Here is a 14,875-nt window from a genome sequence, read left to right as displayed (position 1 = left end):
GCTGCTTCCATTTCTAAAAGCTTATTAGCAGCAAGAAGAATTGCCAAAGCTTCTTCTTCATTCAAGTGTGCACCAGATCAATCATCCTCTTCATTCTTATACTCCAGCGCCGCCGCCACCGTATCTGAACTGCAACCTGCATCACAACCTCTGCCTCCGCCGCCAAATCCAACATCTTCTTCTCCACCTCAAGGTTCATGTCTTGTTTGCATTAAAATATCATCTTGTTTGTGACTATTGCGGTGGCGTAGAACTTGTTTAATTAAATTGAAATTTTTATATGTAATTTGGACCGATTAGCGAATAATGTTGCCTATTACTAAAAGTTTAATCCAGGCGACGATTAAGTTTTTAGTAACTAGAGCATGGACTATTGGTTATAATTTCTTCTGATCTAATGATTGTGTAAATGCTTAGTGTCCATTGATTTCAGCTCTGGTTATTTTCTTACTCTAGCTCAGTGTAAGTTGAGAATTAGTGATTTCAAATTAGAAGCAAGCATACAAGTTGCTTGGTTTTGGTAGAGCAAGTGAATTACTTCTTAGTTGGTGTTATTTTGTGCTTTAAGTGAAGAATCGCGAAAACAACAATACGCACCTGCACTTAGTGTTGATCACATTAGTGTGAGAGAGAGATAGGTGGTTAGAAGTTATATAACCTTATAGTACACTTGTTTATGTTGTAGTTTATTATGGTTGTTTACTTACAATCGTTTATGTATTGAATGTCCCTCGAATTGTTTATTAGTTAAAAGCTTTCAAAGCATCTTGATCTAAACATTCATCATCTTTCAGAGAAGCAAAAAGAATGGACAAGGTTCCTTCTTTTTGTTCCAGGGGCTATCACGTTTGGACTAGGCACATGGCAGATCTTCAGAAGACAAGATAAGGTATGTCCTGCCAAATTAATTAACTTATTTCTATGCGTAAATGTCAAATTTATTACATTTTATTATCAAAAGCCACAATTTTTGCGTAAAACATCCACAAAATGATGCATACAAGTAAGAGGCTGTTTGGTAAGTGATGAGCCATTAAGTGCTGAATCATTAAGAGGTCTGAATGAATAAGAGACTCTGAGCCATTAAGTGTTGAATCAGTTAAGTCTGTTTGGTTGGATCTCTGAACAACTGTGCAAAATGACTATCTTACCCCTCTTAATTATTTCGTGCTAAATAATGTATTTGTTTGGTTAGAACTCTCAACGATAAGTAATTATAAAAAGAAAATACAAAACATCATAGAAAATCCAAATTACACATTATTAGATCAAAATTCATGGAAACATATCATCATCATCATCATCGTACTCAGTATATCCCACCAATAGCAATGCTATGGTAGGGTCTGAGGAGGGTAAGATGTAGACAGCCTTACCTCTATCCCATAGGGATAGAGAGGCTGCTTCCGGTGAGACCCCCGGCTCGATAGTAGTTTTGCATCAAGCCTTGGACATAAGGCACATAGCACTCAATCATCGGGACACCGGCTGATCGGTGCATGTGCCCTTGTCTTTCGGCTATCAACGCCACCACATGATGCCTGATTACCTTCCGCCACTTTTAACGTTATTTTCACGAGATTAGTAAAATAACGTCAAAATTAGTGCAATTTTACTTTTGCCCACCCGAGGGTTCACACATATATACATTATAATTACGCACCGCAAGCAGGGCGTAATTCATGGATACATACTCATATCCAAATAGAAATTTATACTTTACGTACAACCAATTAGGTGCAATATAACAAAAGAAAAGAGACCAAAGCGATTCACATGTTATTTTGATATTAGTTTCGTCATGCGCATTCACATTACATCATATGGACTGGTCACTTCGTTCGGGACGACCGGCATTTGCGAGTCCACCAGCCATAAAACCAACAGCGTAACAATTGTGCAATATTTATATCGATCACTCCATCTGCATACCATACAATACAATACAACATGCATAAAACAACTTAATTCCTTCAAAACAAATGCATAAAGATTAACATATATATTCTTACCTTTCATGATATGATCTTCAATTTTGTTAATTTTGGTACAATCTGTAAAATCCACACATTACTATCTACTGTATAAACATAAATAAAACTCGTAAACCATTTTCATCAGAAGAATCTTTCTCTGCTTCAGAAACCTCACGCTTACAGCCCTGTTATTGAATTAAAAACGTTAACATTTTCATTATAATCTTCCAGATGTTTTACATCTTACTCAACTCATATCAGTTGCAACTCATATCAATTTTTGATTGATCAGTAACATAACTTATGCATGGTGTCCATATCATCAATTCATAATAACAGTAACTGTAACAGTAACTGTAACAGTAATAATCTATGGTTCAACTATGTTAACCCCAATATATCATCATAATATCTAAATCTCCAAAAATTGATTTATGAACTAAATCTTTGAGTTAAAAGTTATGAAATTTAACCTATCACACCTGGCAATCTCATGCCTGATCTAATTAGCACTCACCAAAACCCTAGAGCCACCTAAATCAACCTCATCTTCCAATTTCTCACAGTTACAAGGAGAAATCAACTCAAAATAGTATCACATAAACCCTAAATCTAATAAATAGTTTCGTGTCCACAGTTAATTAATAAAAAACGTTGACTGTGAAGGGATTAGTATACTTACGATAGCAATATCTGAGTCGCACCAAGGGATATTACCAGTGCCGGTCACGATTTGGGATCGGAGGGAGGGTAGAAGGAGGAGAAGGAGTGCTGGTCACATGATTTGGGATCGGAGGGATGGATTGCAGATGAGAGTTGTATTAGGTTAAGGCTATTTTGGTCTCTTCCCTCATTCATCTCTCCATTCAGCTTTCTTTTCTAGCTGAGCGAATCAGAGGTTCAAATTCCATCAGAGGCAACTTTTTAAACAAACCAAACACTCTTAGTTTGACCGAATGAGATCTATACATCTGAATGGTTACATTAAGTGGTAAACAAACAGCCCCTAAGCCAATATGTCCTTTTGTAACATAATGTGTGCACTGATCATGTAGATTAAAACGCTAGAGTACAGACAGAGTAGATTAGAAATGGAACCAATCTACTTGAACCGCATCACTCCTTCAAGTGAAAATTTAGACTCACTGGAGTTCAGGAGGGTAGTCTGCAAAGGAGTTTTTGACGAGTCAAAATCCATTTATGTGGGCCCACGTTCTAGAAGCATATCAGGAGTGACTGAGAACGGATATTACCTCATTACACCCCTTATGCCACTTCCAAACAGTCCTGAAAGGTTAGTTTAGCAATATTAGCCGTATTTTCCACCAATTATGCCATGGCAATCTCACTATACATGGTGCTGAAAGCTTGAAACTTTTGTGCAGTTTGCAGATGCCGATCTTAGTCAACCGTGGGTGGGTCCCACGGAGTTGGAGAGACAAGTCTCTGAAAGCTCTAGAAGGTGATGGACCTGATCAAAGTATAGAATCTAGTCGATCTACTGATGTCCAGGAAAGCGGCTCTTGGTGGAACTTTTGGTCTAAGAAGTCTAATATTACTGAGAAGGTGTCCTTTATATGCTTAAGCGTACTTGATATATAGAAGAATATTAGCTCATGTAGATTACAACAAAATAGTATTTTGTTATTGATCTGCAGAAGGATATTTCACAAGCAATGCTAGATGAAGTTGTTGGAGTTATTCGTGGAAGTGAGAAACCTAGTATTTTTGTACCAGCGAATGACCCAAATTCATGTCAGTGGTTCTATGTTGATGTTGCTGAAATTGCTCACAGTTGTGGGCTTCCTGAGAACACGGTATACATTGAAGCAGTAAACGAAAACGTCAATCCCAGTAAGCCATACCCGATCCCAAAAGATACCAATGCATTGATTCAAAGTTCAAGAATGCCACAAGATCATCTCAACTATACGTTTACTTGGTATGCAATGATATTGTTATCACATTACTGCAAGCATACATTCAAAGTCATTACTAATTTCAGTTTCACTTGATATAGGTATTCTTTATCAGCAGCAGTTACATTTATGGCTGTCAAGAGATTACAACCGAAGAAGACTTTGAGATGATATGACGGGGTTTAGTGATTTAGGTGCTGATGATAGTTTTGTTGCTGGTCCAGCCATTCATTTTACTGAAGTTTAGCTGTTATGTTGATTTGTATTTATGGCTCTAAATACCAGAAGTGGTTTTGGTGTAAGAATTTATCAAAAAGACCCATTTTTGTACAAACACAGAGATGTGCCTTTTTCCTCTGGAGTTTATGCTCATTTTGTAATAATGAAGATTTACGGAAAATAAATTAACATTGAGCAGAGGTCAAAGATTATCAACCCTTTTCTTACAAGGACAATTCATTTATTATTTCTAAATGTTCGGTTTTAAACTATCATCAAATTTAGGTTTCCCAAAACAAAGACATAATAATAGTTTCGGGACATAACAAAGACATAATAATAGTTTCGGTCCTATGTTGACACGCCTACAAGGCATAACATAAACAGGTATCTAAAGATATACCGAACACGTGCAGAGTTCTTTAAAATAATATTATATTCATATACATGTTTTTACGAGAAAATCACAAACTAACAATTTTCAGGTATAACATACTTCTAGTCATGTCAGAATAATCACACGTAGTAGAGACTTACATGGCATTTGGCCCGCTTACCACCTTTCATTCGTGTATCATCAATTTATCATTGGTAGTGCTTTGGTAGTTTGGTAAATACATTTCTCGATGGTAGTTGACTGAAAAATATTAATGTGTACATTACAAAAATAGCTATTTCATGGTTCATGGTTATTTTTGCTTGTAAAGTTCTATGTTCTTCTTGATTACATGTCTTTTTGACCAAATGATTCTGCAATTCACCAACATGGTATCGGAGCTGGTATCACATGAAAGGGAAGCACTATTTAAAACTAATTAAGTATTGTCACATGTCCCAACCTGGGCGGAAATGTTATTACAACGTCCGATGACACTATTACATGGGTGGACGAGGACGACGCTATTTCAGTTCCTACATCTACAAGATCGAGGGCTTAAAAATGAATCCTTTAATTAGTTGTTTGGATTCAAAATTTCATTTAAATGTCTGTAGCTGTAATCCACTCAAAATGAGTTTATCAAGGATTATAAACAAACCATTCCTGCAAATATCATCCACATTCCTTAAAAGAGTTATTACAAGGGCTTTCTCAAGTAGCAATTACAAGTCTTGAAGAAAGATAAATACTCAAGTCACTGGCAATTCAGTCAAGGTTATCAAAGTTTACAAACAACAATGAACTGATCCAGATTCTTGTAACTGCATATTTTCTGAGTATGCCCAAGATTCGGGTAGAAATTGGGTCCGCATCAACTGACTATAACCTCTTTGCGTCGGTATAAGCTGCAAATCTCAGAATTCAGAAATTATACTCAATCAGTCACACACTAACTACTTTGTTTAAACTGGCGGTTCTCATATCATATCTGTGTGGAATAAAGAGCAGATCCATTGTTCGGCGGTGACACCAGTACACAATCATTAAAGAATGTAAACATACTACCCTTGTGCACACAGAACACTTTCTCATAACTGACTAAAAGACCATCTAAACTACTGCATTTCACAAAAGCAATAACAAGGCTTCCATTTGGCAAGGTAACAAGTCAAGGGCATACAAGAAACATGTTTCCCATGTCTGTAGCATATTTATAACACAAGTTAAATATATGTATAATAAAAAAAGTCTCGGCTCGAGATAAATTTGGAATTAATCTCATTTACCCTATGAATCTTGACAACCTTAAAAACTTGCATGAAGATAGTTAGCTAGCAAGAACTTTACAACTCAGAGGGTGCAGTATCCCCTAACTACAATGACTCAACTATATCATCTGAAAAAACCTCAATGCAGACTTACAGAAACCGAGAACAAGTGTCAAAACATCATTAGATTTGTTGACGTCCCGACCACAAACGGTTCCATTAACACACGCGTCAAGAAGTAGAAAATGATTCCCAGAGCTATAGAAATCGGTAGAGCCGGCAAAGCTTGCCTAAACACCGACAACAGTATCAAGGTGCACCCCAATCCAGATATAATAGCAAGGTAACAAGCATAAACCGTCATCAAATCATACATCGCAGCTCTCCCAACAAGCACACTGTAAAACACAAAGTCACCTAACCCGAGCTTTATCCCTCGAGTCATCTCCTCACGAACCTCCCCACTCCTTACTTGCGGTCCCACCTCATCCCTCACACCCAACATCGCAGAAAGCGGCGTCATCCGTTCCACTTCATCTTCCACAATCTCATTTTCTCGAACCCGATCATTCGGACTCAAAGAAACCGAAAACTGACTACTGGTACTCGCCACCAACGGCGAAGTCTCCTCATCCATAATTTCACCCGACCCACTACCATCACGTCGGGCCATTTCAAGCTCCACCGAGTCCGACGACACTCCCCCAACCAAAAGCCCCAACCCCGACCTCCTCCTGGAAACCATCGGCCTCGCCTCGTAAACCAACGCCGGCAGATCATCATCCCGACTCGACGCCAGCTCCACCAAAATCTTAAGCGGTCCACCGGGCGCCAACACCGCAACCAAATCATAAACCGCCAACGCGACAAGCAAGGTCCAAGTCGTCCACTCGGGCAAATTCGTAAACCACGCAGCCACAATGATCCCCAACACCACCATATAAACCTGGCGTAGGAAAATCGGGATGGGAATCCCCTCTGCGAAAACCGACAACACGCCCACAACCGTAAAATTAAAGAGAAGCACAAAACAGGTGATCACATCAACCGGAATGGAAAACTGTCGAATAATAGATAGAAAAATCGATCCGCCCATGACGCTGAGAACGAAAAAGGCGGAAAAGCGCATGTAGTTTTTAAGGAAGTTGGTGAAGTTGTAGTAGTATAAGATGACGAGGATGAAGGTTACAACGGCGATTAAGATGACGAATACGAGGGCGTTAAGGAGGGAGCCTTCGATCTTCTGGGAGGTGGAGTCGGAAGGGGTTTCGAGGTAGACGAGATTGGCGGCAGTACGGATGGGTTGGGCGGAGGGAGAGGTGGAGGAGACGAGGAGGACGACAAGGAGCATGCAGATGGAGACGGGTGACATTACGCCGATGATTTCGATTCCCAGTGATTCCAGGATGCTGCCACTGCCACTGCCACTGCCACTGACGTCCATGGCGGTGGTTGTTAGGGTTTCGGTCGGTGGGTTTCCGGTGAGAAATTGGGGATTTGGAAAATGTGATTTAAAATACTAATCAAAGTTCTTCAAATAAATTTTATGAATATGGATTATCTATTTTAACTTTTGGCCAAGTTGAAGAAATTGACTAGTTTTCGACCCAAATTCAATCTTTACTTGTTATTTTGAGCTAGTGCTAGATCAGATTCCGAGCTTACACGGGTTTTCGTCCCCCTGTGTTTTACGTTAAATAAAGAGTTTTATTCTTGTGGAGGCACAATGACTATCAAGTGGCAGCCGACGGTACGTTTTCCCGAGGGAACGCCAAGCCAAACTCTAAAGCCAGCGTGATCCCAGTTACGACAAATAGTCTGGCCAGAATAGAGTATCATGGATATCCAAGTTTAGATAGTGTGTTAGCCTAAATAAAAGAAAGTCTCCGTATTAAAATAATAATAATAATATTAAACATGTGAATGGAAATATTATTAATTAAATCAAATAAGAATATATGTTACAAAGGTAAGTTTGTGTTCCGAGTTTCATTTAAAGAAGGAAAGAGAAGGAAAATGAGGGATGGAAAAAGAAAGAAAATGAGAGGAGAGGAGAGAAAATGATGAATAAAATAAGGGAATTTGTATCTTTCCAAATTGAAAAGATTTGAGAGAAAAATAAATTGAAGATAAAGAAAGATTCCAAAAGAAAAGATAAGAAGAAAAAACTTATTTTTTCTTACTTTTCTTTTTATAAATGAACTTAGGAAAGTTTTTGAATTGGCTTGTACGGAAATATCACTTGAAATTTCTTGGCAATTTCAGCTACTAAAAGTGTGGTTGATGAAAGCAAAAATTCCTCTATTTTTAGTAGGTGTTTGGGATTGCTTACTTTTATCAACTTATATGTTCACTCCAAGCTAGTTAGACTCATCGCATTTGTTTTGTCAATTGACGGTTTTTCAAACCGACCAAATTTGAGTGTGATCCGACCAATGTGCTTGTGAGTTCCGAGTAAGCTACTTATGAAAACTGATGTAATGAGAACCAACGGAATTTGTGTTTATGTGATTTTTTTTTTAATTTTAATCATTTCAATATAAAATAACAAAAACTTTTATGTAATAAACTATAGTTTTATAATAAATTTTGTATAATAAATTGAAAAGTAAATGAAGATTACAACGTCGAAGAAATTTTTTAAAAGATTATTATATAAAAAATTTAAGGTATATTGGTTTTTATTATCCTAACTGTTGACTTTTGGTCAATGTCGGTCCAACTAATGAGGGATGGAAAAATATTGATGTGTTCCCGAGTTTCATTTAAGAAATGAAAAGGAAGGAAAATGGGCATTCCCGAGTTTCATTAAAAGAAAGAACAGGAGGGGAGGAAGGGAAAATGATGAGTAAAATAAGAGAATTTGTATCTTTCCAAATTGGAAAGATTTGGAAGGAAAGAAAATTGAATAGATAGGAGGGAGATGCCAGAAGAAAAGATAAGAAGAGAAAACTTTATTTTTCTTGCTTTTCTTTACATAAATAAACTCGGAAACACAAACGTATTTGTTCCTGATGGTCCACGACTAACATAATCCTAATGCCGTTAGTTCAGGTCGTCGGAAAAACGTTATTGGCAGGAAAAGTCATATTTGTTGCCGGAAAACACCACCTGAACACCGCAACCACCACCAATTGACTCATCGCCAACCAACTACCACCACTTGAGCATCGTCAATCGATTCCGACAGTGGTTCTAGGGTTTTTAGCGACCTCAATAATTGGGGCTTTATTAGAAAAAGGTTCCTAAAGGTCCTACACAAAGTTACCAAGATGTTTGAGAGGGAAACTTTGAGTTTTCTGACCAAAAATGTTTTTCCAGCAACCTGAAACCAACGACTTTAGGATTCCGTTAGTCGCGGACCGTTAGGAACAAATACATTAAAAGTTGGGACCGTTAGCAGCCAATTCGTTAGTTAGGACCGGTAGTAACCAAAAGACGATAGTTGAGATTAATAAAAACGAATATACCAAATTTTAAAAAGTTTTTTATACATAAAAGAGGATAAGTTAGAGAGAAACAATTTGCATCTGGATTTTAAGTATACGCAAATGTGTAAAGTAGAAGTGATAAGAGAAAGAGATGGAAAGACAAAAGTAAAGCGTATGGAAAAGATTGAAGTAAACACGTGAACATGTAAAGAAATCAACCGACTATAACTTGTACCCTAAAGCTATAAACTTGTACAATTGGCGAATAGTAACTGAACGTGAGACAAAAGAGTCTTCACAATTAATAGTTTTTAATTGTTCTCATTTGTTACTATTTTATTAATTAATTAATTAATCATTATTATTGTAACTTCGTTTTTATTAACTTTTGGTAAACACTAGACATGACAAGTTGGACGTGTTTAGTTGGGCCCGCTAACAATTCTAAACAAGCTCAAGACAAAATAGAGTCTAGGAAAAAGAGTAATAAGAAGATGCATTCAGTAGGTGGTGATTGTTTTTTTTACAAAAGATCTTCCTTGTTTTTTTTGTCAGCAGTGCACAGGTCATGCGCAGACATTGCCCTATGCAGACTGTTTGTTTTTTCGAAGACGTTTCATTAAAAAACGTCTGCGCGCCCTCTTCTTGATGCAAACTTGGACCATAGTCTTCCAACCTCTTCTAAGCTCATTATTTCCATAAGATATCAATTAAGTTATTAAGTTTTTATTAATTGAATTCTTGTTAATTGATTTGTTCAATTGAGTTGTTAATTGATTAGTTTTTTTTATTTTTCGGTTCAATTATAATTTTGCATAATTGTTCAAGTATTGTTAGTTTTTAGTTGAAAAAAGTTTGTAGAAAGTTAAGGACTATAAAAGTCTATAGAAAGTTTTTTGTTGAAAAAGGTTTGTAGAAAGTTTAGGTTTATGTCATCGGCTTGTGAGTTGTTTTAAGCTCGAGTATAAACTATCTACTTTCGAAAATAATTGAAGAAACTTTTGGAGAAAAAAACATTCACGTAGAAAATTGTTAATGTAAGTTTTATAATTTGCTAGTTCAGAGGTATAAAATTTGGATTTATATATTTTTAATTGTTGCTGGATAATTTGTGTTTTTGGTATAGAGCTTATATTGAAAGTTTTAGCAGTTTGCAGACGATAAAAATAAACAGTCTTCTTCTTGCAGAGTGCAGAGATTTGGTCCACCTCTTCTACTACAGATGTCTGCAGATGTGGTCCGCAGACTGCAGACATTTTACCTCTGAAAAAACAAACAGCACCATATTTGCTTTTATAATGTCTAGCGGTGGAAGTTGTGATAGTGGCCTTCTAGCTGCGATAACGTTAATGATGGTATCAGAGGCATTGGTGCTGGTAACACTGCGCAGAGCGGCAACAACGAAGGAGGAGGTACTGTCAGCGTAGGGCCCAACAGTAGCTTGGTGGTGCCCGCCAATTTGAACTAATATAAGTTATATTGATTTATAAACCAAAACCGAGTTAAAAAGCCCTCGCGCACTTGATAACGTCAGCATATTTATAAACCAAACACGAATCAACGCATTTGCGGATCGCAGCTTGGCAGAAATGCAATCCTTTTTGAACCAACTAGCATTACATAGTCATAAAGATTAAACCCAGAATACATCAAACTGCAGAAACAAGCAAACCTAACTTTTAAACAACCATGAACGTATTTCACCAGTTTCTAAAGCTCCAGAATTGGCACTAAAGTATACCTAAAAACTACAAACCACGGAACTTTATTTTTACAAGGAATACAGAATAACAAATTAGCATAATCATGTTAGACTGTATCCACAAAAGAATGATCGGTCCTACCAAAACAGATTGTCAGATTCCACCAATGAAGCCACAGAACCTACGCAAACGGACTCCCACCAACTGAAGCTACAGGACCCTGCGCTTGAATACTCCTACAAAATGAACCAACAGATTTTACCAGTGTGATTAACATGTTACATAAATAGTGTAAAATAAAGTCATATGGAAGGTGCTTACAAAATCTGCATGCTTGTCGCTTGCCCTGCCATGTATACCAAGGCATCTGCAAATCATATTAAAGTACAAATACTTAAATATATTTGAATAATGCAATAAAAAAACGATATGTCTGTTACGATCTTACCCTGTGAATCACCAGGAGCTAATGGCATGTTATAATTTGGCAAAACCGATTGCATGTAGCTCATGTCAAACAACTGCAGTTGAAAACAGAAAATATCAATTGATAGTTTGATGCGCATTGTAACTGAAATTATACACCAACAACTTACCATGTTGCTCGATTCAAGATCAGCATCACCGGGCAAAACGAATGGATTGCAAGATTTAATATCAAGTCCATGTGATTGTGCTCCATCCTGAATGCATAAAAGAAATTAGTAATAACAATGCAACTGTTATTTCTATTTAGCTAACCTAGTAAGTAATACCTCTGATAATTCCCATGCCAAAAATGGATTCGCAACTATAGGATCTTGATGAGTCGGTTGTGATTGCAAAGGCGTGTCAAAGGTCGCCCACCCTTCATTTTTTGGAGTCATCATATCCGTTGACTGCTGATGTGGCATAACAGTAAATAAATCTGAAGGTTCAAAAGCTTTGAACTCCTGATCCACACTCAAAGTTGATGCTACAGAAGCTGAAGATGCAGCCAGTATCTCGAATAGATCCAAACCATCAAACTTTCCAGGTTCAGCAATAGGTGCTGATGTGGCAGATTGAGCTGGATTTGGTGCACTAAAAAGCTCCAAACCATCAAACTTTCCAGGTTCAGAAAAAGGTGCTGATGTGACGGATTGAGGCAAATTCGGTGAACTAAAAAGGTCCAAACCATCAAACTTTCCAAGTTCACCAAAAGTACCTGATGTGACGGATTGAGGCAGATTTTGTCCACTAAAAAGGCCCAAACCATCAGACATTCCGGATTCAGCAAAAGATGCTGATGTTGCGAACCGAGGCAGATTTGGTGCACTAAAAAGGTTCAAACCATCAAACTTTTCAGGTGCAACAGAAGGTGTTGACGTGACAGAATGAGATGGATTTGGTGCACTAGAAACATTCAAGCCATCAAGCTCACCAGGTTCAACAAAAGATGCTGATGTGGCGAACTGTTGTGGATTTGGTACATTAAAAAGGTCAAAACCATCAAATATTTCAGATCCCGATGAGCGTGACAAAGAACGAGGTGATTGCATACTAGATCTAAATAAGTCGCCTCCATTGGTCAGTGAATAATCTGAAAGCCTAGCATTAACCACCTCATTTGCAAACCTGTCTTCCTGCACGTGATCACTTAACCGACTAGTACTCAGAAACCGCATTATTCCTCTGTCTGATCCAGGTTTTTTAGTAAGTGCAGGAACTTGTTTTCCATAACGGCGTTCTTCGTATGGATAATCGTATGGTGGACTCTGAGAGTATGAATGATATGAGCTGGCTCGTCTAGTTTCATCCTGATGGTTTCTATGGTTCTGAAAACAATGATTACCAGAATTAATTCATATTTCTAATAATAGACAATGATGTGCATACAGAAGTTTAGAGGTCACCTAATTATTAAAACAAATTTAGAAGCCACCCATAGTTCAATTTGGGCTATGCTGGTTCTAGTAAAAAGCTAGCCAACAATTAGGGATGTAAACAAGCCGAGCCGTTCTTGAGCTACTCGAGATTGGCTCGCTAAAAGCTCGAATCAAACTGAGATTAAATGAGCTCAAGCCTAAAAATAAGCCTGTTTTCATAAACAAGCCCGAACAAGGTGGCTCTCGAGCCTAAACAAGCCTATTGTTCATATAAAATTCTTATTTAACAAGTTAAATATATATTTATGTTAAACTTAAGGCAAGCGAATCAAGAACACGAACACGAGATTTGTAGAACTCTCTACGACTCTTTTAATAAGAAAACGACAAACGAGAAAAACTTAATACTAACTAACACATTGAACCTATGGTATATATATAACCACGGTTCCTAATCCTAACCTATTTCAAATACATAATTTGAAATCAAATACAGTTAGGATTAAAGATAAGACTAACTTATCTATAATAATAAACTAATTATTATTATATTAAATATTCTCCAAGATTTCTAGAAGTCATCAATCTGAGTTAGTGTTGGACACGTTTAACAATTTATACAGTAAAAATTTATTATATATAAGATTATGATAAATATAAGTAAATAATATATATTGTGTTATATATAAAACTTCAAAATTAAAAGTATATAAAAAAATGCGTAAAGATGTAAAAAAGTTAATTAATAAATAATAAAGGAGCCGAGTTTGAGGTTGAAAACTAATCACAAGCCGAGCTTGGGACCTAGAAATAGAGCTCGAAACGAGCCAAGCTTGAGCTTAAAAAACTACTCACCAGCTTGTGCTTCAGAAATATAGCATGAAACGAGCCTAGCTCGAGCTCGAAAACTACTCACGAGCTCAGGCTTCAGAAAAAAAGCTCGAAATAAGCTGATCCGAGCTCCCATAAGCTAAATGACTGAGCCAAGCCTAGTCGAGCTCAGGCTCGGCTCGTTTACACCCAATCATAAAATGACAAGATGCCCTTCAATTTAAAGCATGTGTAAAATTTAAATTCAAGGGCATTTTGTTATTCCACAATGTCCAGCAAGATTCCACTTAAATGAAACCAGATTGATACTTAGAAGGTTTTAATATTTGAGTAATCTGTGTATACACTCTCTCTTTTAAACATGCTATATATATACTATTAGAAACACATACTATTACTACCAGACGCCTTCGAAGCGAAAAACTTGTTATCCACGTAGACACTCCGAACTTTGTCCACATTGCTGTAATAGAGAGCACACGTAATTTGATGGATCCTAAAAAATCCATGTTCGAACTCGAATTATCAGATGCCTATCGCTGAAATTAAATCAAGCGATATGAATATCAGATGAAGTGACAAATGATAAAGTCTTAAAACTAGATGAATTTAGCTAAAATACCAAAAAAATATTGAAAATTTTGTAAAAAAATCAACAATTTTCAAAATGCAAAATAGCTTTTATTAGTTAAAGAAAAATGTACTTAAGGGTTGGTTTGTTTATGACTAAAAAATAGAATGTGGCTCTTTTAGATTTTGATGTTAGTTTTATGTCAGCATATATAATTTATTAATATTGAAGAATTATAGTTATTTAAAAGGTGGGATAGTTATTCGAATTGAATATATCTAGATTAGAATTTGTACTTGATTAATGCCTTATGGATACACCATTCTATAAAAAAACACATATATAAGTGATTGGTGAAATCCATGCTGCATTTCAAATACGTATGCTTCATACAAATTATATAACCCGGAAGGTGGGTCGTTTGCCTATTTATTTCTTTTATTCAATTATTATTATTTGCATGTGCTCTAGATCGGTAATGACACTTCAAATATATTTTGCATATGCATTCATAAGTTTTTCCAGTATTTTATGTACAAAATAACATTTAGTAAAGAAGTTCAACTGAGTAGAAAAACTCACTGTATTACGCTACATGTCATGCAAACGAAGGTCCAAAAATTTGTGCACATGTATTGAGGTCCCTGAAAATCAATTTATTTTAAATATAAATATGGTCAAGGAATATAAACTTTTATCACCGAAATAAACAATAACAATTTGTTATATAC

The 14,875-nt window shown here is 36.6% G+C and overlaps 3 protein-coding genes across 3 annotated transcripts; 1 reads left to right on the top strand and 2 right to left on the bottom strand.

Moving 5' to 3' along the window:
* Positions 1-740: 740 nt before the first annotated feature.
* Positions 741-4,101, top strand: LOC143564934 (surfeit locus protein 1-like). The gene is made up of 5 exons (XM_077052074.1): positions 741-889; positions 3,032-3,270; positions 3,362-3,542; positions 3,635-3,918; positions 3,997-4,101. Exons 2-5 carry the CDS (start codon positions 3,068-3,070, stop codon positions 4,064-4,066), a joined length of 738 nt encoding a protein of 245 aa, XP_076908189.1. The 5' UTR covers positions 741-889; positions 3,032-3,067; the 3' UTR covers positions 4,067-4,101.
* A 1,815-nt stretch (positions 4,102-5,916) lies between these two features.
* LOC143564924 (presenilin-like protein At1g08700) lies at positions 5,917-7,178 on the bottom strand. Its single transcript, XM_077052064.1, has one exon. The coding sequence runs from the start codon at positions 7,131-7,133 to the stop codon at positions 5,934-5,936; it is 1,200 nt and encodes a 399-aa protein (XP_076908179.1). The 5' UTR covers positions 7,134-7,178; the 3' UTR covers positions 5,917-5,933.
* Positions 7,179-10,963: 3,785 nt separating this feature from the next.
* Positions 10,964-14,034, bottom strand: LOC143564174 (uncharacterized). Its single transcript, XM_077051535.1, has 6 exons — positions 13,975-14,034; positions 11,651-12,691; positions 11,492-11,578; positions 11,344-11,416; positions 11,217-11,262; positions 10,964-11,131 (listed from the first exon to the last, which is right to left on the bottom strand). Exons 1-6 carry the CDS (start codon positions 14,032-14,034, stop codon positions 11,077-11,079), a joined length of 1,362 nt encoding a protein of 453 aa, XP_076907650.1. The 3' UTR covers positions 10,964-11,076.
* Between the last annotated feature and the right edge of the window lie 841 nt (positions 14,035-14,875).

Source organism: Bidens hawaiensis, unplaced genomic scaffold (assembly GCF_021521415.1).
Source record: "Bidens hawaiensis isolate Kalapana, Puna unplaced genomic scaffold, B.hawaiensis_p1.1 tig00001206_1, whole genome shotgun sequence".
NCBI classification, from domain to species: domain Eukaryota; kingdom Viridiplantae; phylum Streptophyta; class Magnoliopsida; order Asterales; family Asteraceae; genus Bidens; species Bidens hawaiensis.
This window is presented reverse-complemented; position numbering and strand designations above follow the sequence as displayed.